This window comes from Callionymus lyra, chromosome 18, assembly GCF_982586985.1.
Source record: "Callionymus lyra chromosome 18, fCalLyr1.hap1.1, whole genome shotgun sequence".
In the NCBI taxonomy this organism is placed as follows: domain Eukaryota; kingdom Metazoa; phylum Chordata; class Actinopteri; order Syngnathiformes; family Callionymidae; genus Callionymus; species Callionymus lyra.
In genome coordinates, this window is record NC_141835.1 from 19,183,902 (window position 1) to 19,209,878 (window position 25,977).

General features: G+C 35.3%; 2 protein-coding genes across 2 annotated transcripts in view; one reads left to right on the top strand and one right to left on the bottom strand.

Moving 5' to 3' along the window:
- syne1b (spectrin repeat containing, nuclear envelope 1b) overlaps positions 1-16,592 on the bottom strand; it is an 87,170-nt gene extending 70,578 nt beyond the window's left edge. Inside the window, exons 1-24 of the mRNA XM_087779630.1 lie at positions 16,496-16,592; positions 14,800-14,861; positions 12,049-12,144; positions 10,946-11,029; positions 10,253-10,345; positions 9,988-10,163; positions 9,131-9,327; positions 8,940-9,049; positions 8,158-8,190; positions 7,897-8,004; positions 7,085-7,222; positions 6,578-6,742; positions 6,385-6,497; positions 5,577-5,745; positions 5,405-5,501; positions 3,865-4,067; positions 3,582-3,746; positions 3,353-3,505; positions 3,073-3,216; positions 1,793-1,960; positions 1,555-1,713; positions 1,304-1,468; positions 323-457; positions 7-165 (exon numbers count right to left, since the gene is read on the bottom strand). Coding sequence (XP_087635756.1) covers positions 7-165; positions 323-457; positions 1,304-1,468; positions 1,555-1,713; positions 1,793-1,960; positions 3,073-3,216; positions 3,353-3,505; positions 3,582-3,746; positions 3,865-4,067; positions 5,405-5,501; positions 5,577-5,745; positions 6,385-6,497; positions 6,578-6,742; positions 7,085-7,222; positions 7,897-8,004; positions 8,158-8,190; positions 8,940-9,049; positions 9,131-9,327; positions 9,988-10,163; positions 10,253-10,345; positions 10,946-11,029; positions 12,049-12,144; positions 14,800-14,861; positions 16,496-16,571 — 3,168 coding nt within the window. The 5' untranslated portion in view covers positions 16,572-16,592. The remainder of the gene's footprint in view (positions 1-6; positions 166-322; positions 458-1,303; positions 1,469-1,554; positions 1,714-1,792; positions 1,961-3,072; positions 3,217-3,352; positions 3,506-3,581; positions 3,747-3,864; positions 4,068-5,404; positions 5,502-5,576; positions 5,746-6,384; positions 6,498-6,577; positions 6,743-7,084; positions 7,223-7,896; positions 8,005-8,157; positions 8,191-8,939; positions 9,050-9,130; positions 9,328-9,987; positions 10,164-10,252; positions 10,346-10,945; positions 11,030-12,048; positions 12,145-14,799; positions 14,862-16,495) is intronic.
- Positions 16,593-23,738: 7,146 nt separating this feature from the next.
- On the top strand, positions 23,739-25,848 carry myct1b (myc target 1b). Its single transcript, XM_087779929.1, has 2 exons — positions 23,739-23,880; positions 25,161-25,848. Exons 1-2 carry the CDS (start codon positions 23,826-23,828, stop codon positions 25,640-25,642), a joined length of 537 nt encoding a protein of 178 aa, XP_087636055.1. The 5' UTR covers positions 23,739-23,825; the 3' UTR covers positions 25,643-25,848.
- Positions 25,849-25,977: the final 129 nt, after the last annotated feature.

Below are 25,977 nucleotides of genomic sequence, written 5' to 3' on the forward strand. Positions count from 1 at the left end.
ACTCACCCTGTGTTCCTTAATAAGCCGCTCACTGCCCATGCTGGCAAGATGGCGATTCTCTCTGGTCAGTTCCGCCTGACACTCCTGCAGCAACAAGGTGAGCTTGCTCCTCTCTACGTCCACTTTCAGGCGTAGAAGATGAAAGACCGATTCTGATTGGATGTCCTGGAGGACGACAAGCACAGAAATAGTTTAGAAATGTTGTAACATCAGTTGTATGGAACCAATATTGTAACAGTCGTCAGAAACTTCAATAGCAGTTTAGGAATATTCAAGCCCTGATAGGATTTTTGACCTCATGAAGAAGACGTTCTCCACCAACCTTCCAATGTTTATGTAGATCTCTGACTGTTTCCTGCAGCGACTGCTGCTCCTGCTCAGGGAGAATATCTGTCAGCTCATCACAAGCTTTGAGGAAAGTGTTCAAGACCCGCTGGTCCAGCTGACCGAAACAATCCTGCAAGAATAGAAGCACGATTCACCCACACATCTTTTTTAAACTAATGTATAACACATTAAATATTAAGGACACACATAGATGTATATTAATTATATTCATATTATTGCAATTTGTATTCCAACAACACTTGAAATATGTTTTAAATACATCTTAAAATATAAAAACTTAAAGACTTTTTATTTTTGGTATAATGACTGAGAAGCATCCATGAATAAATTCAGAGTTTTATGCAAGTATATTAGTGCCATCTGAATATTAAATGGTTGAATTTAACATTAATTTAACATTTATTAATATAATCTTCTTTGAATAATTAAAATCAATAGTTTTACACATCAAAGGTTGAATTCGTTTTTAATAAATAATTTCATAAAAACATTTATATATTGAAAGGATGTTTTAATTAATTGAATTTAATAATTTCTATATTAGGTTAAATTTGTTGTTTTTGAATAATTAAAAATGTTTTCAAAATGAATTGTTTCTGGACACATAGAGTTTGGTATTCTTATTCCAATAAGTCAAACATATATATTTTTTATTATACATTTTTTCATTTTTGGCTGTGTTTGTATCTGTAAATTCAATATACAATGTTGGAACATTTTTATATTGAGTGTAAAAACAATTTGAATGTCGATTTGTTTTATTATTATTATTATTATTGTAATTACAATATCAACCTCTGTGTATCTAACCTTACAACATACAAATGATTGAATTCAATTCTTCAATTAAAATAAACCTTTTGATAAAAAAAATGAAAGTTTCAACATTTTAAATGCTAAATTTAAAACTTTAATATTCCGATGCCTCTGATATACTTCCATAGAGTTTCCGTACCGTGTGTTTTTTCAGCATCTCCTGTGGATCACCCTTTTCAATCAGACAGTTCTCGGCGAACCTTAGTATCTTCTCCAGTTCAACCTTCGACTCCTCAAACCTCTTCATCAGGCTGCTATTAGCCTCCATGTGTTTCCTCCAATCCGTGGATTCTCTGAACATAGTCTTCACAAAGACGCAGAACGTTTAAAAAATGTGAGAACAGATTGAGATACGTTTCTTAAAATCTGAGCGAGTGATTCAAATATTACCTGAGAAGATGCTCGGAGGTCTGCTACCCGTTTCTGCAATAGACCCAAGCCCATGTGCTCCAGGGTTTTACTGGTGTTAATACTTTTTTGGATGCTCTGGTGATTCTTCTCGATCACTGTCAGGCACTTCTTACAGCTCTGAGTAAGCGTCACCAGCTCCTGTGGAAGTTCATGTCATGCAAAATGTTTTTTAGGGTTCTTTTTCATAATTTTTTCCAAGTTTCTTTTTTCTTCTTACCTGGCATTTCTGCTTAAAGTCCACAGGCGCATCTGAATCTGTTGTACTAGTAATGTGACTGGCCTTCTCCAGAGCCTGGTAGAACCCTGTGATGTTCTTCTCGATCTCCTCCAGAGGAGCTAGAAGTGACTGAGACTCCCGGAGCAGTGGCAAACATCGCTCCCTTATCTGAATTAAGAAAATGTTTTAAACAAATCTTTTCTTAATGAGATATTTTTCACATAACGCATTTTTTAACTTGAAATAAGTTCTTTTTTTTCTGATGTATGTTACATTTATAAATAAATCATCAATCATCAAAACATGTTTTATTTAGTTTAGTTATTTGTTAAATCTTTTATTTATAGGCTGTTAAAAATGCTTGGAATCACAAATGCGGCCTTATGTTGTGCTATTATATATTTATATATCAGCTGCAACATGTTTAAAGCTATCTAGAGAGAATAATTTGCATTGCATGCCAAATTACATGCATTATTAATTTGAATGAACATATTATTGCAAAATATTTGGGTTTTGCTTTTAGCACAAGGACCTGGGTTTTATATACAACCAAAATAATATAAATTATATATAAATGGGATATACGTATTAACTTATTTACAGAATAAACATGTTTATTTGTGTTTTATCTTCCTTAACTGTATTTAGGCAACCTTTAACATGTTAAGAGCCATTATGACAGTTCCCTACCACATAAAAAACTGTTTAACTAATGAACCGAAGCCCAGTGAGACAAGTGACATATAATAAATGCGTATTATTCTCATAATTATTATTTTATAAAAACCTAAAAAAATGTTTTGTGTGGACAAATAAAAAATATTTTACATTTTTTCAGCTAAATTAGAATGTAGTCTTGTTATAATCAACAAATAATGCTTATTGGGAAAGTTATCTCCAGACACACTTCAGGTAAATCAAATCAAATCAAAACAATAAAACAGACAGAAAGATAAAAATTAAAAAAAATCTGATATCATTTTAATGTCAGAGGGACAAACTATACCCATAAATAATCAATTCCTCATTGAAACATATCAATGAATATAAATTAAGTTGTGCATTAAGGTGGTTAAGAAGCCACCGCCGGTCTAACTAGACTGATTTCTACTTACTTTGTAATGGGCTCAAGGTTAAGAAATGATTCTTTGTGATGTATTCATTGTAAGAAATGATTTTGTTTGTGCAGCAGAATATAATTTGAAAGTAAAATAATAGTAAATGATTAAGATGAACTTCTTTTGTGATTAAAAGCTTTAGAGTCGGATGTACAATACCTTACTAAGCTGCTCTTTGATGGACGTCATCACCGTCATCATCTCACAAACTTCTCCCTGTGAAGTGTCTTTGGTCAGCAGCTGGGCCGTCCGGCCTGCTGCTTTACATGCGGCTTCCATCGCCGGGACTTTGTGTTTGATTTCCTAAAGAATCAGATTTTGTAATGCATAGTATTCTTACGGAAAAAAATGACCAACCCAACAAAACAGTGTATAGTTGTGGTGAAAAATAAAAGTGATAAAGGGTTGTGAATGGAGGAATAGAGTGTCTGATGTTTACCTCAACATCCTGAACAAACGCTCTGACGTTCAAGAAGGATATCTGGACCGGGGCTGTCATCTTCTCATTTGTTGCGTCCATGAACATCTTTAAGGTGTTGATACCATCCCGGTAGTCCTGTCTCAACTTATCAACCTCATCCGCTCTTGCATACTGTGAAGGAAATGCTTTTTTTGATTTAGTTGAAACAAACATTTCCGTCTATTTAACAACCGTTACGATTATTTACGTTTTTGACTTTCACAAACAGCTCCCTCCATCTTCCATTCAGCAGCAGCAGCTGCTGCTTGAGATCTCTGGAGACCGTGTCATCACAGGTTTCGATGAGGAAGTTTCCAGCGTCATTCATGTCCATGTGCTGCTGGACCCAGTGGGGAAGGTTGCGGAAAAAATCCTGAAAAAGAAGAAATAGGAACAATGGCACCCTTTGGTCTGCATCCTGTTTTTTAAAAAGTGATGCAGATTTTTATATTAAAAATGTACTTTAGTGAATCTTTAAAATGACTACTTACCCGCTTTGAGTTCTCCGACTGGTTGAGCATCTGCTCTGCGTCCTCTAACCAGGCCTGCAGTGCCGCCACGGTGCTGCTGTACTTCTCCCAGTTACTGATCACCTCCTCCAGCATGCTCCGGACGCTCCGCACCTCCAGCGCCAGGTTCTTCCACTGAGTCGTGGTATCGTAGAGGAACCTGCTCACTCGTTCTGCTTCATCAACTAAAAACGAACGGTCAGAACACAGACATCGAATTAAACCAATTGATTTCAGTGGGTCTCGAGAGGCTGATTGATTAAAGGCACCCATGCTAAGTGGCGATCTGGTTAATGCAGTTAGACATACATTATTCATGTGTAATGCAACATCAGGTTGTCAAATATTTCATAAAAGGGTTGTGACAGTTATTAAGAGAGACTAACATGCTAGAAAAGGACATGGTTTAAGTAAACAGTTGAATCATGTTGTGTTCCGACACGATTCTTCTGATGTTATTTTTAATTTAGATTTTCATTTGATTTCTTTTAGGGATGGGGTTCCTGAACGGAAAATAAAGGTTTAATTACCCTTTCGTTAAAATTAATTTCCCCAACACTAGTCTATCTTGTAGTGATGGGTTGGTTAGGCCTCATGATGGGTTTGAAGATCACAGCCAATATCTTATAATGCAGATGGTGCCATCTAGTGGTCTTTTAAAATGAAGACACTGCATCATGACACAGCACCAAATTGATACTGTATCATGAGGTCTCATCAACCCATCTCTACAAGCTTTAATTGCTGAGCACCACGGATGAAAATAAGTTTATATTGAAGGCCAGAGTTGCTCATTTTGGAAGACACAGGGATTCATTAAACATTAAACTTTCAAAATCCGGCAATGTTTTAAATACCAAATACATTGTTTTAATTGACGACTAACTGAGCCAATTAAATCTTCTAGCACTCCTCTACGGAATAAAATTGTGGAACAACATTTATAGTTTTGTCCTTCTCCGGACAGAAGACCCGATCCATTAGCGAGTTCCAGACCACACATTATGGCGACTCACACCCAATTATTTTTCTGCAGTGATGAACATCATCACTTAATCATCTAACATCTGTTTGTATGAATTCATTTGGTATTTTAAAGCATTAATTCATGGTAATTACATTACAAAGTCGACATAATGCCATAAGCAAAATGCGTCTAGGCCTAATTTTGTTTTGACCAGACCACTAATAGTTTAAAAATCACTTTATAAAATTCAATTTTCTGATTGCATCGCCCCAAACATGCGACGGTCCACCGAGCATTGCTAAGAACTCAACTAATAACCAGTCCAGACCTGGTGTCGATGACAAAATAGAAATAAATGGAATTTTAGCAGCTGCTTGCCAATCCTGATATTGATATGCATGAATTATATTCTTCACAACAAAAGAAAAACAAAAAAAAACAATGTACGGTTCTGCAACCAGTTTTAGGTTAGACCCTAAAAAGTAAAACCAATGACTAAATGTAAGAAAACGCACTGTAAAAACATAGAATAAAAACCTAAAAGAAAGTTCTTACTTGAGCTATCCGTCTTGACATAGACCTCCGCAGCTTTCTTCAGTTCGAAGCACATGGTGTTATATTGTTCAAAGAACTGGTAACCTTCAATGAACGTCTGCAACAATGGTCATGAACAGAGATGAAGAGACGACACAAGAGCTAGTCGTTTTTTTCAATCAGCAGTACTCACAAGGTAGCTTTGCAGCAACAGCTCCACTGAGTCCCGTCGGCCGTATTTAATGATCCACGACTTGAGCTTGGACTCGGCCAAGATGAGGAACGCCAAGAGGCGGAACTTCCTTTCCAAAAATTCCATTTTGATCAAGTGAGCATGAGATGATGTGGACACAAAATTGAACCTGCAATCAAATGACAAAAATGAATTTGTTTGATTAAATAATATATTAAAAAAAGGGAAAAAAAACTTTAAATAAACAATACATGAGTAAGTGATGATTAGCTTTTATATTAGTTCTATCTTGACACCATCTGTATTCTGCTCTACTCTGGCGGAATCTCAAATGGCTCTAGTCCGTAGTAGGTGATCAGAGGACGACCTGATCCTGGATGGTTTCATTAAAATAGTAGGAAACAGGTGAATATGTTGCAAATACTGCCATCTAGTGGCCATGGTTCATGATGGCCATGGTTCTTGAGGCTTCATCAGCCCAGCACTAGCACTGGAGACTATAATGATGGCATCAGCTTAAGTAACTGGGAGTGCAAGGCCATGCTCTGGTCACAAAGGTACTTCAAACCAACCATGGACTGTATGTTCAGAAAAAGTTTGGGATCATCTAAATTCTAAACAAAAAAGCTACACCTTATTCTAACAAAGAAAATTACCAGTACTAGTTTTATGTTGCGTGTATGAAATTATACGCTTCGTCTCGTCATCTGCACTTTACGTAGTGGCCCTTAAATACACATCCCTATTTCTAAACATTATATTAAAAACCCAAATTAAATGTTCCTATTACATCCAGATATAATCCTACCTTTCTGCCATATCCTGCAGCTGCTCTGCTGGAACAGGAACTCCATTCACCGACCTGTCGCGATGGATCTGGTGGAATGGTTGCCTGTGCAACTCCAAGTTTTTCAACACATCCTAAAAGCAACCAATAATTCAGGCAAGAATAATTCAAAAGTTAACCACATGGGAAAAATCCAAACTCTGATTGGACCCACTTTGTGCTGTTCCAGCTTCCTGTGAAGCACATTAGCAGTCTCTTCGTGGGCATGGTGGGAGGGAACATCTTCCCTGAGTGCTATCTCCGCTCTGTGCAGCCAGGCCCCGATCACTCCAAGTGGACCTGGCAAGGACTTGTCCAGATTGATGTGCCACTCCAGCAGCTGCAAATGGCAAAAGTATTTATAAAATAGATTCCACTTCAGATCTCATTTTCCAGCATACATTTAGTAACCATCAGGAGTAATAACTAGTAATGGGATGATTGGGCTTCATCAAGCATGTTGTTTAGAGGTCAGTAGGTGGCGCCATCAGTTTAAAAATGTTTCATTTAAACAGATGACAGGAGCAAAGGAAAATGATGTAGAGACCGCCATCTAGTGGACTCTGAAAATAATGACACTGCTTCATGAAGCTTCATCAGAGTATTACTAGTAATAATTATAAAGAGCATTTCTATAAAAAAGGAAAACGAGAGGTTGACCTCCAAGTACAGATTTACGTACCCTTGCAGAAACTCTGTCCCAGGCTTGTTTGACCAGAGCCTGGTCCACGGACAGCTTCCCATCTCTGTGGATTGGCAGCAGCATTGGCTCTGTCTGCTTTTTCTTCATCTCGTACTGAACACGGAAGCTCTTAAATGCCTGCAAATGGACATGTTTCAAAACTTCTTTTTTTTGTATTATATTAATTATTATTATTATTTATTATTAAATTAGATTATATTACTAACTAAACGTACGAAAAGGATTCATTTTATTTGGGATTTTTACAGCGTCATGTTCTTATAGGTAGTCAGTCGACAAAGTACAATGGGGGTGATCTACAAAATAAAATACCATGTGCAGACAAAAACTCATGTTTAACTTTTGAAACATAAAGATTTCAACACAAGAGATTCTAACCTGAGTGGACTAATCACTTGAAAAAAAAACTTACCCATTCCCTGGCTACAAAAAATACATACAAAAAAAAAGTCTAGTGAGAGAGGGATCTGAGTAAAGAAAAGTAAAGATGGTTTATGGGCCTTACAATTGCCAAACTGTCTGTATATATTAAATTAATTATTTAATATACTTCATTAAATATAGTATACATTTAACTTAAATTGTATTGCATAAGATTTTCTTCTAATTAACAAAAGGGACTCGAATTCTAGAAACCACCCCTTTACTTGGAGACATATTGTTTAAATTTAATAGAAATGTGACGCAATTTGCGCCCATTTCTGACTTTATTCAATGGCTTGATTGTCACTGACACACACTCACATGCAAACACAAACACCTAGAGAGAAGTAGAAATATATAGTATTTACCTGATATTTTTCTGTGAGATTTCCCTCTGCTCCCTGCGCTCTGAGGACGTCCCTCTCCAGCTGGTCGAGAAAAACCTTCAGCTCTCTTAGCAACTTCCGCTCCTCCCTCTGTTTTAAATAGTACATATATTGTATATGAAGGCCAATAAAGTAAGGTTTCATGTTAGTCACATACCTAAAAATCTACTTCAGGCAAAAATGTATTCCAGACATTATAACAGTGAAATAGTTGCAAGGCTTAACGCACTCTTCTCAACATACCTCAAGCATTTGTTCAATGTCTGGCCCGGCAAACTTTCCAGGAAAAGCAACAAACACACAGAGATGCAGGCACAGCAAGAACGACAGAGACGGTTAAAAGTTGTCAGAGAAGCAGAACAGTAGCCACATTGACAGTGCAAAGCTTAGAATAGAACTTGGAAAGTGAAACATATGCAGAAGACTGGATAGATAGGAAGGTTGTTTTTGATAACATAATTTAGCTAATTGTATTAATATAATATAAAATGGTATTTATTTGAATCACACTGCAGTGAAGAGGATCACAATCTCCAATGTTAGACATAATAACATCATGGGTCGGCTGAGACCCATAGATATTCATTAAACACATCTGCTCCTCCACTATTATTCAGAACCTACTCTGCAAAAGCCTAGATCAGGGGTCATCAATTGAAACTGCGAGTTACTCCAAGGACATGGTGTGGCCCGAAGGGCTACCATCAGTTTTTAACAATTCTAAAATAGTTTAATGTATATTATCATGGATGATTACCAACAAAATCAAAGGAAAGATGGTTATGGTATAAAAAAATCTACTGCTTTATTTAAGTGAGACCAAACCAAAACTCCCACGAATAAGAATATAGGATTTTAAGGTCTTATTCATAATGAAAGTTTACTCATGCATGATAACCTCATAAAACAAACATCTTGGACAAATTAATTCAAAGAAAATTGCTTTGGTTTCAATGTGTAAACAATCAAATCAGACAAAAGTTGACATCCATTAAGAATGAAAAACATTTTTTTAAGGGCAATACCTCTCCATGGTATCCATCTGCTTCAGAGTGGTGAGGATTTGGGTAGTGCTTGAGAAACTGAGCCACGTATGTCATGATGGATTTTTCATCAGGCTTGTCGACGTCCACGTCTGCCAGCAGAATTGAACGTTTTAAGACTTGTTCATCGTTGTTCAACAATATGCAACAGAGGACAACAAGTTTGTCCGCACCTTCTGGATCGAGCAGACGGGGAATCCCAAGCTCATTTTCAGCCAGTGCGAAGGCTTCTTCTAAATTATCCCGATTGTTTCTTCTTCTGACCAACTCCATGTCCACCAGGTCAGGTCTGATGGAGTGGACCATGGACTGAAAAGCAACGCCATCACGCCAACTGGGACCAAAGTCCTTCACCTCTATCCCATGCTGCCTGAGAATAAAATTCAAAATTCCTAATAATTAGATAATAATTGGTTTAATTTCAGTACGGATTATATCAAAGTTGTTGTACTACCAGGAGCCAAGTGAATTCTTGATTATGTTAGAAGAGAGACATTTTAAATGAAATGTATGTTGAATAAATTAATTAAAAAGTTATCCTAGTTATCTTGTAAGGGCGAGTCCTAAATGGAGAAGTAAGAGGAACAATCATTTATTATCTAATGCCATGGTGAATCGCATAGTCTGCATTCTAGCTATGAGGGCTTTTTATATACCTATGCACAAGTGCAATTTTTAAAAATAGAAAACGCACAAAAGTTCAACATAGGACAACCCACAGTTATGAGCCTTTGAGGCTTTCTTATGCCTGTAAATAAGTTAAATAAAACAGTTTATGGGACCGTGTTATTGCAGAAAAGGGATTAGGGAATAATGAAAAAGAATGTGGTCCATTAATACAAGAATATTTACATAAATGATGTTCAAATTACTAAGGATAATCAAAAAAGGGTCTCAATAAATGAATAAAGCTCCTTCTACATCAGATCTCTTTCTAGAAATCCCTTGCTGATAACCTTATCAAAATTTAATATCAATGTTTCTTGATATAAATCCATATGATAAATGCAAAAGAGTTGAATGAACTTACTTAGCAGCAGTGGACTGCACCCATCTGAGCAGGGCCTTTTTGGCACTGCCCTGAAACTTGACCACCTTTCTTTTCATGGGAGGGCTTCCAGAATCAGAGTTAGCTAAACTCTCTCCAGAGGAGCTGCTGACCGACAGGACGTGAAGCGCTGGAAGGTTGCTGGTTAACTCCTCTATCTGCATTAAATTGTGATAATTAAAGGTGACTATGCAACTCCAATGGTTTCACAGTGGGCAGTTCTCAAAGTCTGCTTTGGAATAAATACCTGAAAGTAGAGGATGATGGTCCATATCAAGCCGAGGACTATCGATGGTCGTCCATCTGCGATGTCAGTGGCATTAATGTTGACAAGTTTGATCTGAAACGAGAAGAAATATGAATCAATAAATGACAACTAAATCCTCTTGTTTTCAGAGAACATTTCAAAGTCCAAATAATGACTGCAAGCTTGCTTTAGGTATAAGTAATCAATTGTCAATGCATCTATTTGTGATGCATCAATATTGCCAGAACGCCAAAAGCAATTCATACGCAGAGAAAATAAAAGATTTCCGCATCCAGCCAGAGTATGTAGTACAAGTTATATTTAGATCAGAAATCCAAGCACTGCCAAATATCTCATCGTGCATCAAAAATAAAAACCCAAAAGCCAATGCAGGGAAACTGACCGGAGATCCTCGATACACAGACTGAAGGCAAACATGGTGGGAGAAAGATCACAACAATGTAAGTCCTCAGAGAACCCAGAGAGAAAAGTGGGACACAGGCTGTATGCAGCCTATGATTCTAAATCGGTTATGTAACCAAAGTAGTCCTTTTTCTAGCCTCCCTCAGCTTCCAACTTGTTGACCAGCAGAAGAGAATCAGCAGCTTGGACTCTTCGCACACTCTCAACCATCCTGTTAATTTATGATCTATCTTTGAACACGTTAATAATGATATCGCTAGCATTGCTTACCTTTCTGCCTTCCAGGAACTTGAGAGCAGAACCAATGTTGGAGACCCAGTGGATCCTCTTGAGCTGTCGTCCTTGCTCAGTGGGCTGATTGAAAAGAACAAAGCTATAGTTAGACACTGATGCGGTGCATCATACTAAATGAAAACTAATAAAGGGAAAGGAAAAAGAAACTACGACGAGAGAACAATGCTTTATTTTTATTAAGCGAGCCATTCCTCCTACTCGCTCTTTCTCTTCATAAAACCAACATTTTGACCTTTATCTCCACCTGAACTGTTATTGTGATGAAATAATTTATACTATTTTAGTCACTCTCTACCAAAACCTGATCATCTTCAACTCTCTTACATTACCCACGATAATGAATCTGTCTCTCACGTATGTTAGCTACATCTTTCTACACTCTTGATACTCTTTTCCACTTTCATCTTCTTAGAATCGATTCTTAACATTAGACTTTTTGTGTTTATTCTCCATAATTAACAACGGAGGATTGAGAATGATTTTAGCGTGTTGTGTACTAAGTGTGTGAACAAATACGCATTTTTCTTTGCTTTAATGCGACTGCAACCAGTTTTATTCCAATAATTATATGTCAAGATTTGCAAGAAAATGAAAAGAAATTCAAATTTTCAATTATAACCATATGTATTAAATACTAGCCACTGAAGCAAACTTGTATACCTGACTTACCTTTGAAACACACGTTTTTTTTTAGCTTTTTTTCTGTATAGCTTTAAGCGTTTCTGCATAATGATCTAATGATTTAGAATTGTCATGAGTGTTTTATGATAAATCATTTTGACATGTATCTTATTGACTTGTGTTTTGGATGCTTCAACAAAGTAGGTATGTGTTATTACAAATTGTTGACGCGATAGACATCACACACTCTCACTGAGAAGTTACTCATGGACTTGGAATTGGCCAGATTCTGGCGAGACAAGAACTATTTGTCTTTAACTAACATCAGCCATCTTGGTAAACACACACTTGGCCAATACAGAGTAACACAATATCCTCACAAATTGAATCTGTGTGCAATATTTTCCCTAAGAATGGACTGAACCTTGGGTAGCAAACAAGTTTTTATCAATACTTACAAGTCGTTGACCCGAGAGCACTTCCAAAAGAGCTAAGAGCTTCACCCCATCTTTGATGTCCTCAAAAAGGTCATTCACCTCAAATGGCGGTTTGTGCTAAGAAAAAAAAAGAAGGAAAGTTAGAAACAAAAAGTTTATAACTGTAGTATATGCATTTACCTTAATTATATAATAATAACATTAAATTAAGAGTGGTTTTGGATAACAAAAGGATTTAATATGTGGGGATAGAACGTCACATTTCACCTTTTATTCCTTTTTTAAAACAATAGGAATACTTAATACCCTAGACGTGATTTACATTTTAATAAAAAATTCAGCATACTCAAATATCTCCATGTTTCTGTATAACAAGAATCTCTGAAAAACAATTGGTACATCAAATGGTTCTTTTTTCAATCCATAATAATTTAATTTATTTATATATGTAGAAAGATCATTAGTTTAACTATTCATTTATATTTTTTACTTTTAATTTACAAATCATAATGAAAAAAGTTTGGAATATGTTTTCTTTATTTGCATATTTTACATCTTAGTTTTCGGGGATTATGCACAACTATGAAGTTTATATTCAATTGTAGTTCCAGTAATATATGAATCACACAAATTTAAATTAGTTTTCAATAAAACACAGTAATTGTATCATAAAGAGGTTCAGGGTGAGTGAAGGCTATTAATATTCAAGTCACAAAAACCCAAATGTGGGAAAGGCCTGGTGCTGCTCGTGAGAAACAGAGCTGCCACCCGAGACTTTTCCAACCTTTCAGAAGTATTTACTTTTTCTCATGAAGGCCAATTGCTCAATCCTAAGGCCGTAGTATTCCTTAAACTCAAATAAATACTTGTAACATGTTTTCTTGATGAGGGTCAAAAGGTGCTTATATATTAAAAATCTATACAACAAAGCATTCATGTTTAGGATTATGGACATTTCTTTCTACCAATTTTTCAAATAAACTTTGGGCCTCTGAATTCATAGTACCAGGAACTCTAAAATTGCTGACAGGAAAAAGCTGACTGGACAGTGATGGGAAGAAAAACACAGAAGTGAAAATTGGAAAACAGAGGAAGTTCATTCTCAGATAAAGAACATTTTCCATTGAACTGTGACTCTGACTTTTCCAACAGTAGCAAAACACACCCCAGATAAACCCATCTACAATCCTCCTTCCTGAATACTTTGATTTAACATGAGCTTTTCCACAATAAGGCAAAAATCCTCAACATTATGTTGAGAGTGAGGGCTTCAGTGAGCAAAAATAAAGTGAACATTTTCATATATGCCTTCATACGAAACATAACTAAAGACGGTTTTGATCGTAGAAATTGACCAGCAGGATTACAGTAATTACAATATAAGGAACACATTTACAAAAGATTAAAAGTAAAAGTAGATATTTATCAAGAGAGCTTGCAAAGTTTTGTGTTTTCTACCTGAGCGAGTACATTTATTGCAATGAATATGTAATAAAGGTCTCTGACACACAATTTTGCATGTGTTGGGAGAATACTAAAAAATGTATCGTTTATGTATGCAGAGGGATTCATTAAAGAAGTTTTATGAATATAAATAGCATTAGTGTGATTAACAACTCAAGGTTCAGTTTGAATACTTTATTATCCACACGTCTGCAGTAATTGTTGTTGTCATGTGATCCTCCCTCACTATCTTTGTGATCAACCGGTCGATCGGGAAAAAAAAACATAATGGGCACTTCAGCTCTTTCCATTTCACAGCCGCTATTACAGCTGGTATATCTCATCCTGTTTTTCTCAGGCACGTGTTTCAAGAGGCGTGTCAGAGACTCCCGTGTTACCCTGGTGTGAAGATATATAGGATTGGCTTCTCTTAATGTTGCACTCTCTACATTCAACATGGCACGAACAATTCGACACATTAACTCTGATTTTCAGTTGTTTCTTGAACAAACTACATACAGCACATCATTTTAGGCATAAAAATAAATCAGAACAATTTTACGCATTTGTGTAATCCTACTTTAATTTACACTTTAATATTGCTTAATTGTAAAAGCCTGCCTATCTCTATTAATTGTTATTTACTCATGTGTTGATCATAATGTGTTTAAATGAATGTGATATGTTAGATTCTTTGGCACACACTATCACCTGCAGGGAAATGTCCTCATCCTCTTGTTCTCCATCTGTTTACTCTGTGCCGCAGCCAACATAAAATTCACTTAGATAATAAACCATAATTCACACTAAGCTGCACTGATCTGTCTTTTAATCTCATGCGCCTTCTTTTCTTTTCGTGAGCAAAACCCCTTCACTTTAGAAAGAATCTTTCCCAACAGACCCATAGTCTCAGATTTAGAAGAGATGAATTTCTTGGTTTTCATATATTAATATGTTGAATTGTCCATTGAAAGAAATCAGATTGCCACAAATATAATTGAAAGTATAAGGGTTTGGGCTAATCTTTGGCTATTAGCTAATAATAAATTGTATAATTACATTTTCAATAAGTAGTTAACACACCTTTAGTTTCTTTTATTGTATATAAATTCTAGGACTGAATGTATTGTTAAATGAAAACAAATTGATGGCAATTATTTTACATTTTTAGGATAATAAAAGGTGTAAAAATAACTTTATTAAATGTATTTTTGGGCTTATTTACATTGCTTCTGTACCATGGCACATACAGTCAAATGCTAATGTAATTTTATTTCAGCAGGTCTTATCTCATCAACACCATTGGAAAAAATGAGAATAATAACTTACCTTTGCTAAATGAGAATTGATCCATTTTGTAAATGTTCTTTTCTGCACCACCTCCTGCTCGTCTGAAAAGAAAACATAGTTGTTATGCATAAATTAAATGTCCTTTATCATTTTAATAAAAAAGGGAAATTACATTTAGAAATTTGACAGACAACTGACATATTTAAACCTCATAATTTATTATACTTTCTCTAAACGACGGCATCGATGTAATTGTGTTCATTTTCTGTTAAGTGCTTTATGTATCAGTATAGAAAGAAAACATTTACAAATGATGAAGATGCTTTTGAACCAAGAAATATGATGGATTATAGGCTATGTGTAGCTTATTTATCCATCCATCCATTTTTTAGCCTTTCTGAGGTTGGTTTATCCCTCTCTCTTTCTCCAGAAACCTCCTAAAGAATTCTTGGTTTTACCAATACTCTTCTAGGTCAACTGAGAAAGAGTCAGCAAGTCCTGAGGCTATCTAGCGACACCTACTAGTTGGACATGCCCATAAAAACCGTTTAAGAAACAGCTCTTAATACACAGTTCTACTTTGAGTCAGTCCTAAAAACTTCCCATGATCCTACGCACATAGTACATTCAAGGTACACAGAGAAAAAACTCCCAAGGTCCGGCATTATTAAAAAAAATGAACGTTTTTTTCATAATTTATTTTAAAAAAACTCTTGATTATTTAAATCTCTGTTGTTTGTGCCTGATGCTAAGATTGCATTAATGCTAATATTTTTTTGCACATACATATTCAACACAGCAAGCTAGATACGGCACCAAAATGCAGCTAAATCTCTGTAGCTTTACAGACTGGCACCACATTAGATTTTTTTCAAATTTACTGTACTTAACAGTTTATGACATATAGTAAATGTTAAAAAAAAATGTGAACAAAATGGCATTCAGCTGAATGCATTCTAAATTAACTTGATTTATTAGGTTGAATTCTCAAAGTGGTATTTCAGTTTTAAGTTATGAAAATCATCTGCTGTGAATTGAAAAGTATCTTATGATGGTCATATAAATGAATATGAAGAACACTGATACAAAAAAAATAAAATAATGTAACTTTTAGAGTTAAGTATCATCCACTGCACTGAGATGTCATGATGTCTGCATCAGCCAAGCCAAGGGTTAACACATCTGCAATTGCCTAGTGTGTGTTTGTGAGGGAATGTGTGTGTGATAGTGAACAAGCAAGAAAAATATTAAGGAGATGTGTAAACATATATGTGACAAATGCCCTCGAAATTAGGTCGAGCAGAGAGATTACAGAGCACAAACCTTCCTACCCCTCTATCTGACCCTGTGTCTTTCGTGGTGGTGTTGATGTATTTTGCTGCATAAAGGTCGAGGCTACCACTGAAGCAGTAGTCAGCTTAGTTCTGAACTGTCATGTCATGTATGTCAGGATGCTCGAGCCAACTCACTGCAAGAAGGGGCCATTTTTAAACACCCATCCCCACAGAATATAGAAACACATCACGTGTGTACAGAAGAGCCCACTATACACAGTTACATCACGGTCACCCACGGGCGAATGCAAAAGGATGCACATGGGATGACAACTCAAGCATAGCACAAGATACACACAGCTGTGAAGGGAAACTAGTTCACATTAGATTCACCTACAAACAAATGGCCGATACCTATTTATAACCCGGGACTGCTGAGAGGTGCTACAGAACCTACTTACCTCGTAGATATTGGAAAAATCCAGTCACCAGATTTAAAGAAGTCTTCCTGACAGAAACATAGTTATAGTCAGCCATTCTACATCCAACTCCTGGTGCTTCTCATGAGTCCCACGGTTTTTTAACTAAACAGTGGTGAGAGATCAGATCCCCATTGAGAGAGAACAGTTAGATGGATGTCCTTTCCTCCAGCATGTAGCAGAGCAGAAGTAGCATCCCAGTGTCAAGGGAAATGCATGGCAGAAGCCGTTTTGGGATCGGTACCATCCTCCCGACACACACTTCTAGCAGAGAGGTGGATGGAGAGTCACATCCTTCCGTCTTCCTGTGTTTTCCACCACGCACCAGAGAAGCAGCGCCTGCATGATGTGCACTGCCCCCGCTGCACTGCCTCCCTGTATCATTGCGGCGTCTACAGCTGAGATCAGCCTGGACCACGGCTCCACCAATCAGAGTGTGACAGGAGATGACATCACAGCTCTGGGCTGCATGATCCAGAACTAATCTTGGTTTTTGTATGTGTGGAAAAGGCACAACAGGGAGGGTTTCTCCGTTCGGACTGAGCCGGTCCTGCGTCCTTGATTAAAAAAAAATAAAAAACAGGTTGGTGTTTGTTGTAATACTGATTAATCCTCTCTGGGGATTAATGATTTAACCAAAATTGAAGAGCCGACGCCACAGCGTTTAATAATTCATGCTCCACACCACCTGCTCTCTGGCAGCGTGACGACAGAGAAGACACGCCCACTCCGGGATTCCCTGTGAAACGTGTAGACAGAGCCCGGCCTTTCACATGAGCAACTTTCTTTCTCCTCTTTATTCAGAAACCCTGCGTTAGTAAAGACCGCCGGCTCACTGAAAGCCTTACTCCCTCCTCTAAAAATAGAAGTGTGCTTCTGCTTCTATTATAAGTTGTCTATAGATGCGCTGCTGAGAATAGCTTATTGTGTAATAGATAAATTGTAAAGGTAAAAATAAACAAGCAACAAACCTAAATCGAAAACATATTCAAAGAAAATAAAACCTACAATAGAAAAAACAAAAGCTGATTGCAACAATTAGTATTAAAGTTAACAATAATTGTGATCTAATAGTATTGTAATCTAAATGTTTTTCAGTATATCTGTTATATACATCAAATAATAGACGTCAGAACCTGCATCATCTATTTTTTTTAAATAAAATGTATTTGTTTTTATTGAAAAGTACCAAAGAGAATCAGCTACGATGTTTATATATTTTCAATTATAGTGTTTGGTTGTTTGTTTGTTTATTTTTTTGCATTGTCATCCGTGTGCGACAATGTTGTCTAATTATGTTTGTTTTTTTCTTCTGTTCAACGTTTTATTTATTTTAATTTTGTTGTCTAATTGTGTTATTGTAAATAACATGAAAATCTAGATAAGATGTTCACATCTGTGTTTGTCTCTCTAATATCTCAGGCAATTTAAATAATTGTGCTGAAACAAACAACTCTTAAAACCCTTTTTTGGAGAAGCAGCTGATGTGGGTTTTTGGAGGGTTAAGAATGCAATCTGAATTTGGTCCTTTATTATTCTGTTCATCTCCTTACATTTATTTAGAGTTCTCTCATTTTTGATTATTGTAATTATTGGCAAATGGCTTGGTAAGTGAGAGTATAACAGTCCTCCATTGAGTAATTGCAAAAAAAATAGGATGAGATCAAAACGTACATTTATATTGAAATAAATAGTGAATTAAGATCTAATTAAAAAGTGTTTTTTTTTTTTTGGTCATATTAGAAAACTTCAATACCAGTATTAGTATCAGTGAATAAAAAAAAACATTAAAAAAAACATTGTTTCAGGACAGAACTACTTGAACCTAAAACTAACATTTAAAAAATACTCTGAAAACCCATCGAGCTCCAACTAAGTGTATTGCACTATATCAAAACAGTTGATATTTAACTATTTGAAATCCACTTTAAAATGATAGAATCAAACTCATAATAACTCATCATTTGTGTTGTATTTATGTTAATTTAAGTTTCATGTCACCAGAAAGGTGGATTATATGAGCCCCTGTTTCTGACTGAGCAGACTAGATGCGTCCCCTCCATCTGACAACTGTCCCTGTTGTCATGACAACAGAAATGTCATTCAGTAACAACTTTTTCTACCTAGTAGAAAATACACTTCAATCTAGCTATCAATTCATCATCTATTTAATGCAACATTAGTTATCTATCTATAATAAATTGTCTGTCAATGTCTGATCTTACTGTCTTATAGATTAAATAAAACACTTATTTTGAAAATTAGTTCATTGTATGGAGATGAAGGAAGGCAAATAAATGACATATTTCCCATTTGGATTACATTCAAATCATAATATCTTATTCTATTTTCACTTTTAATTATTTCTTTCTTCCTTTTTTATTAAAACATAAAACACAACTGCATCTCAATCATATTATTTATGTTCTACCTTCTTCTACTGTCGATGTAAAATCTGCACACAACAGTCTGCCATACGCCATTTGTGACAGGAAGTTGAATTTAATTAGTAAGAAAACATCTTAACCAGGTTTCTCTTGACAGCTGGCTCTGTTTGCCAGATGTGACCTGGAGCCTCTGGTCTTACAACCCAGTAGTTTGACTTCACAGAGCATTGTCATGTGTACTTTTTATGACAATAGATGTTTATTTATTAATTGTTGCCAAGTAGAAAATGTTTTTTTTATTACCCTTAAAGCCTTTGACCTGACAATATTGACCGTACAACTGAAATTAAACCTACCAATTAATGTTAAAACAGACTGCATTATAGAATGATTTTTCTGCTGCAGTATTAAAAGAAGCTTTTCTGAGCAGGAACTGGGTGGCACTTGTGAAACCACAGAAACTGATGTAAAAATACGCAACCTGGTTACCATATGGCCCTTCTTACACGACAGAGACAAACAAAAGTAGACTGTAATGGACCTTTGTGTTACCAAGGATGGAGTTAGTGTCAAATTTAAGTAAAAATTTGTTAACTCTATACTATGGTTAGTAACAGTTTATAGCATTAAAAAGTTTAAATGTTAAAGTAGAAAACCAACTCGAAAATAAATTCTATAAGTCATATTGAAACGAACACAAAGGAAATAAAAAGATATTTAAAATTGGTAACACAACTTTTCGTAATGGTTTTCTATAAACTAAAATAAATTTTTACCAGAGAATAGTTTACGTATTATCTTATTTCATCCACCTAGTTGGTTCTGTTGAACATTATACAAGTTGTAAACTAGTTTAGCTAACTATTTACAGGTAAAGGAAAAATTTGTTCAATGCAGTATCCTGAGGTCTGACAGATCCTCTGTAGATAAATTCTACAATACAAGCAGTTCAACTGGACAATAAAGGAAAGAAATGGCGGCACATTAGAGTCATCGACTGGAGTTCCAATTTTCCTGTAAAGACGTATAAGCCTTTGCTCATTTCCAAAAGATTCAATCCTCTGTGGTAATCAAATAATTGATCAATTTGGAGAAATTGCCTTAATATCTATAAAGCTACAGAAAGCTTGTGGAACCAACAGACTGGTTTCAAATGGAAACTATTATCTCAAGATCATTGTCAGCATCACAGCCTTCAAAAATTGCAGAAGAGCAACAGTGTCAAAACTCGCCCTTGAAGGAGTAACCCTGGACTCACACCTCAAGTGTGCAGGTCCAGCCACAAGTTATAATATTAAAGTTATTGAGAGCTAAACGGTTTCATTGGATTACCAGCTGTCAATTAAAACATGAGTCGGCTTTTTGAGGATTGCCGGATTTAATTTATGAGGTTGCGAAGAATTGAAGCAAAACTGTCAACACTGACAGTGTAATGTGTTTGTGAAATAATGTTGTAAATTAAAGCGATTTTACATCTGCAAATTCTGTTCTAAATAAATTCATTGGACCTGTTTCACTTATATCACTCATTTCCTGCCTGAGAGATCCTATCAACACAGGTGCCAAAATATAAGCAAAACATTTTATTTTTTTAGTTACGAGCTCAAAAGAAGATAAATATAATGGATATCTGTATTAATTAATAAATAAAAGTAAATTTATCCAAAAATGTAATTTAGTGTTTATAACTCCCTCCGCCCACTCGTGTACTTCTTTATTATGTGCATTTAAAAATATATATATTTATTGTATGTTTATTTTCCTTTACAAATGTTTATTGTCATGAATATATTTTATTTATAATTGTTTTAATTATATATTTTTGGTTTAATTATGGTTCCTATAATTTATTATTTATTAGTATAGTTATGTTTTATAACTTTGCTATTTTTTTTTTATGTGAACTATATTTCTTAATATAATGTATATGTATGTTTTTGTAAACTGCTATGACTACTTGTATTTCCCCAATGATGGAAGAATAATCTTATCTTGTTTTGTTTTTTGTAATTGCTATTTCTCTGATGGGTAAATTATATCATGAAAATGATATCTTAAAGTTGAAATACTTGTTTTTTTTGTACGAAGTAGGACTGAGTTATGAACAAGTTGAGTCTGCTGACTGTGACTGTGGCCATTTAGAAAGTAATGATGACTCACACTAATAATAGTGGAAAAAGCTCCCAATGTGATGAGATAAATACTGTTTGCCTTTATAATACTGAAAGTCCGAACTCTTTTGAGGACATCAAAACGTCAGATATTTGTGTGTGGAGTTAAGGTTAAAAAAAATAGCAATACTAATGTAATAGTTTTGTTTAATTTTGAGCTTTTAACCAAACACAACTATTCACCAATCTAATGTACAGAGAGTTCACATAAATTGACTTGGCCATAGCATATATTAAAGGGGAAATGACATTTAATAAAATATATGCAAGAGAATAGTACTAGTAAGAATCCAGCCCCAGTGTGGATTTATAGTCAACTATTTTACAATTCTTATGACAGCAAATATTGTCAAACTTGTGAGCAGCAGTGCATCCTTGAATCAGCACAAAAGTGGTGCAGCAGCAGCAGCAGTGCAGACATGCATTCTTTCAACAAAAAAACAAACACTTACCCTGCAGTTTCTGCATCACATTAGCGATGTCCACAGACGACCTGCCGAACAGCCCAGGAGCAGCCATCGTTCTCTGCCTGACGCTGTGTGTGTGACAAGGTGACTGGTGGTCTTCTTCACGACCCTCGTCCTGACCGGGACATCCTCTCCGTCCTGCTGCTTCTGCTATCACAATCCAAACCCACCTACACCAGCAGGGTGACACGAGTTATTTCCACATTGAAGCGAGCAAAACGACTCAAAACTAAGGTTCATTTTGCAAGGTGTTCTCTAAAAAGGAAGTTGAAGATGGGGCAGGAAGTGGAGAGTTTAACTGAGACACCATGATGCGGCGTAAAAAATACAGCGTGTTAAGAGTTGAAGTTGAAGCGAGTGAAGTTTACGACACAAAACATAACAACAAATGTTGTTATTTACACTTTAAACTGTCGCTAACATCATGAGGAAATGCGCTCCTACCTCGCGGTATCAACTTGCCACTGGCGCTACTAGACGATGTGTTGCACGGTTGCCATGGGCAACGACGGGAATCCGGCATGGCGACTGTCGTAGTTTCATATAAACGACAGTAGGAGGGACGTAAATCATTTTATGTGTCAATATCAATGAACAAACGGACAGCAATTTTTTTATCCAAGTTTATTTAATCACCAGTTAATACAACATCAATAATTGATATAAACATGAAATACATATCGAAACACTTTTTTTTTTAGATGTATTAATATTTTTACCAAAATAACACACTCTAGAGCAAAGTATGTACAGTACAGATATTTTTGATTTACCGGCCAATATCCCTTGTTATTTTTCCAGATTATTTCCCCCCCGTTTTATGAGTATTCTTTATTTAAGTTGTTTGATTGAATTATGCTCTGTAGTAAGTTTGGAATGAAGTTTCTAGATCACAATTATTTCACGACATAAACAGGGAAAACGCACAAAACGTCGTTGGTCACAATATGTTAACGCACAGTGACCTCTACAGGTCTTAATCGGAAACTCAACTACAACAACATACATTATTTATCTTAAAGGCTATTTTCCAAAACTGATGAATTTGGAAAGGATTTTTTTTTGTTCTAGATGTTTAAAGATTTGAATTTTAATCTTGTTTAAATTGTATTTTATTTGTATTTTTTCTGCCCAAATATATTTTTAGTTTTAGCATATTAACGTTGATAAAATATCTGGATTCATGTTGATATTAACGATAAAATATATCCAAACTTTTAAAAAGTTTTTACCTTAGATTTAAGGCGTATTGCTTATATTTTTTAAGGCCTCTTATAATTTTGTAGTCGATAATGTGGCATCTCTGGAAATGGAGCCGCCAATCCCAGCTGCAAGACCTGAACATTCATTCAAATGTTTTTTCTTTTCTTTTCTTATATACATTTAAGCATTTTGAAATTAATCTTCAGTTATTTTATCTGTAGCTTCTAAATACACAATAGGACAATCGATTTGACATTTGATCTGTACCCATTTTACATGCGTAAATATATTTTAATTCTTATTAACTGTATTAATATTGAGAATATTTCTTAATAAATATAATTATTTAAGCGGATATTACCTTGATTGATTGAATTTGATGAAGATATTTTGCCCGTATTGAGATTAGCCTTTTTGTATGTCTAAATTGGTAAATGTACATGTGTAAGTGAGAAATTGTCTTCTGCATAGCTTGTTTTTATTAAATTAATTTATGTTTAATATCATCAGACACTTGAGAAAATGATGAATACACCAATCTAATTTACTTAACTCACCATGAGGAAAATCAATCAACTACTCATTAAAATCACAAAAACGCATTTAACCTTGAACAAAAGACAGATTCTCAATGTGTGAGAACATTGTGTGCCTGAAAGGGCAGAAGTGAAATGGGAGTTTGGCAACAATGGAAGGATATCCCCTCAGAGACTGAGAGAACGCAGATTCCCATGGAACCATCTTTGTTCAGCTTATCAAAGAACCAGGGAGTTCTACACAAACAGCACATATTTGTCATTTGAATAAATCTTACATGTTATACTATTTAAAATTATGTTACAACAATTTTACTATTACTTTTCAGACAACTATATATCTATCAGAGGGAATTATGCAAAAGGAAACAATGTGGCTTGTCCCACACAGATAAGCTGTGCTCTAATTTTAAAACCAGAATAGGAAGGAAGTGAGCAATGTTTCCTCCACTGTGCAAGGGGAAAAAAGAATCCAGAAGTTCGTCTTGGAAAAGCTTGGTGTTGGTCTGCCTGCTCAGAGGGAAACTTTTCACTAGTGTGGAAGGACCATGGAACATAATGAAACACATCCATTTTTGGAAATATTAAAGTCATTCAACTTGAGTAAGTGCAATTACTTGGTAAACCTTTACATTTCCTGGATGTAGAGTTTTGCGATTACAGGGAATTGTGACTTTCAAAATCAAAAAGTTAGAAGAAATAATCCTAGTTGTCAATGATGTTTATAAAATCTTTCCTATTTTAGAAATGACATGTTTCTTAAATAATTATCTTTGTATTTATGATGACAAAATTTCGAAATTTCACCAATTTGACAATGCAATTAAATTAAATTATAGAAAGTAAAATGAAAATGTTTTACTCTGTGTTTGCTTTGGTAAGACAAGAGACTCACTGAGAGAAAAACGTTACAGCTTTACATGTAAAAAATATAACTTTAAAGATGGCTGAAAAGACCTTAAGAAATTGTATTGGTAAGATGAAAGCAAGAATTATTACACAATCCTTTTTTTAATTTAGGAAGACATTTTTGTGTAATTGAGAAAAGAGTCATGTTTAGCTTTATTAGTTCACAGGGCCTCCTTGATATGGTCCCAATAATAATTCATTTTGTATCTGTTTTAAAGATGAAAAATAGTTTTGTTTGTTTTAAATACACAAAATGATGATCACAGAAGTGTTTATTTTATTTACAAATACATATTAGTTTTTAATTTTTTTTTTTTAAATGAATACTTACAAATGATTGTTAATATTCGTGTTTTGAATTGCTGCATTTAATTGGAAACTCGGTGCTTCAACTGACATTAGATTTTTATATTGTGGAATTATCTTGACACAATAGCTCTCCTGTTTCCAGATGGATGCACATTAAAACTACAAATAAGAAACTATTTCAAACCTGTGATTCAAACTCTTCGCCTCCTTAATACGTGAGATTGAGGTTTAAATACTTTTTTGCGGGATTTTGGCAATTTTGTAGTGATAACCAGTAGAGGGCGCTGGGATGCCACCCAACCACTCACATTGCATTGAAGTAAAAAAAAACAAAAAAACAGCCAAAACTAGTCCTTGACCATGGACTTCCTTTGAATAATTTTACATGGAAAAAATAGGACTATGTCTGCGCATAGTATTCTGTAGAGATATCGAGAAATGCACTTCTCTTGTTGAATTAAGATAAAAATAGTATACAAAATAATAGTATTTTCTGTTTTTTTTATTTTTTATTATTTAAACACACATGATTTTGTTTGCTGTTTTGACCTTTTTTAATCTTTGTTGTCAGTCTTGAATAGGACAACTCCGGCTGCCTCTGATGGACAACTTGATGAGTTTTGAAAAAGCATGTTAGTATTTATGTTTCTCCTTTCATTTATCAGATGATATGCTCTTGGCTTTCTGTCTATCCATCCTTGTCGGGCTCCTGCTGGGTGCTTTGGTCTACATCATGATGACCTGGGCGTCCAGAAAGAGGGCCTCGGCCAGGATCACCAGATCTTTCAAGAAGAAATCCTCCCGGTCCCAAAACCCTCTCGGTGGTCAACTAGGCTTGTACCGCAGCACTTTTCTCTCCGTCTATAGACAGCCATCTCTGGAACCAGTAGGCCCACTGGGGAGTAAGCCAGGAACAGAGAGCTCGACCTTTCGACCAACGCCCAAGAGAAGTAGAGCTACTGAAGATATGGGAGAAGATACCCAAATTGCTGATGAGCCTAGAACCTCGGACTCAGCAGCCCTTGTTCCAAATAAAAGACATTCCTTCTGGTTGGGCAACAATGGACTTAAAGGATTCCTCCCCTCTCAGACCCCTCCACCTGCATATGACAGTGTTATCCATGCCTATGAGGAAACTTGTACTTAAAATAAGAAAAAAAAATCTGAATAAAAACCTTTTTTGATCCATCCTGGGAGATTTTAACTTTTATTTGTTGTCAGTGACAGCCCTATAATTCACAAGGTTTATAATTGAATAAAAATACAAGCTTTCACTTATATGAGTCTTTGTTCCACTTATTATTCGTGATCATTCATGATCGTTCACTTTTTGATTCAACACCATAATACTGTGTAATAGGGAAATCATCATAAATGAGAATTAGAATAATTTATATTTTATTTCATTTTTATGAATTCTTCATTATTAATATGCCACTTTATGTCTTTTATTTTATTTTTTTATTAATTTAATCTTAATAA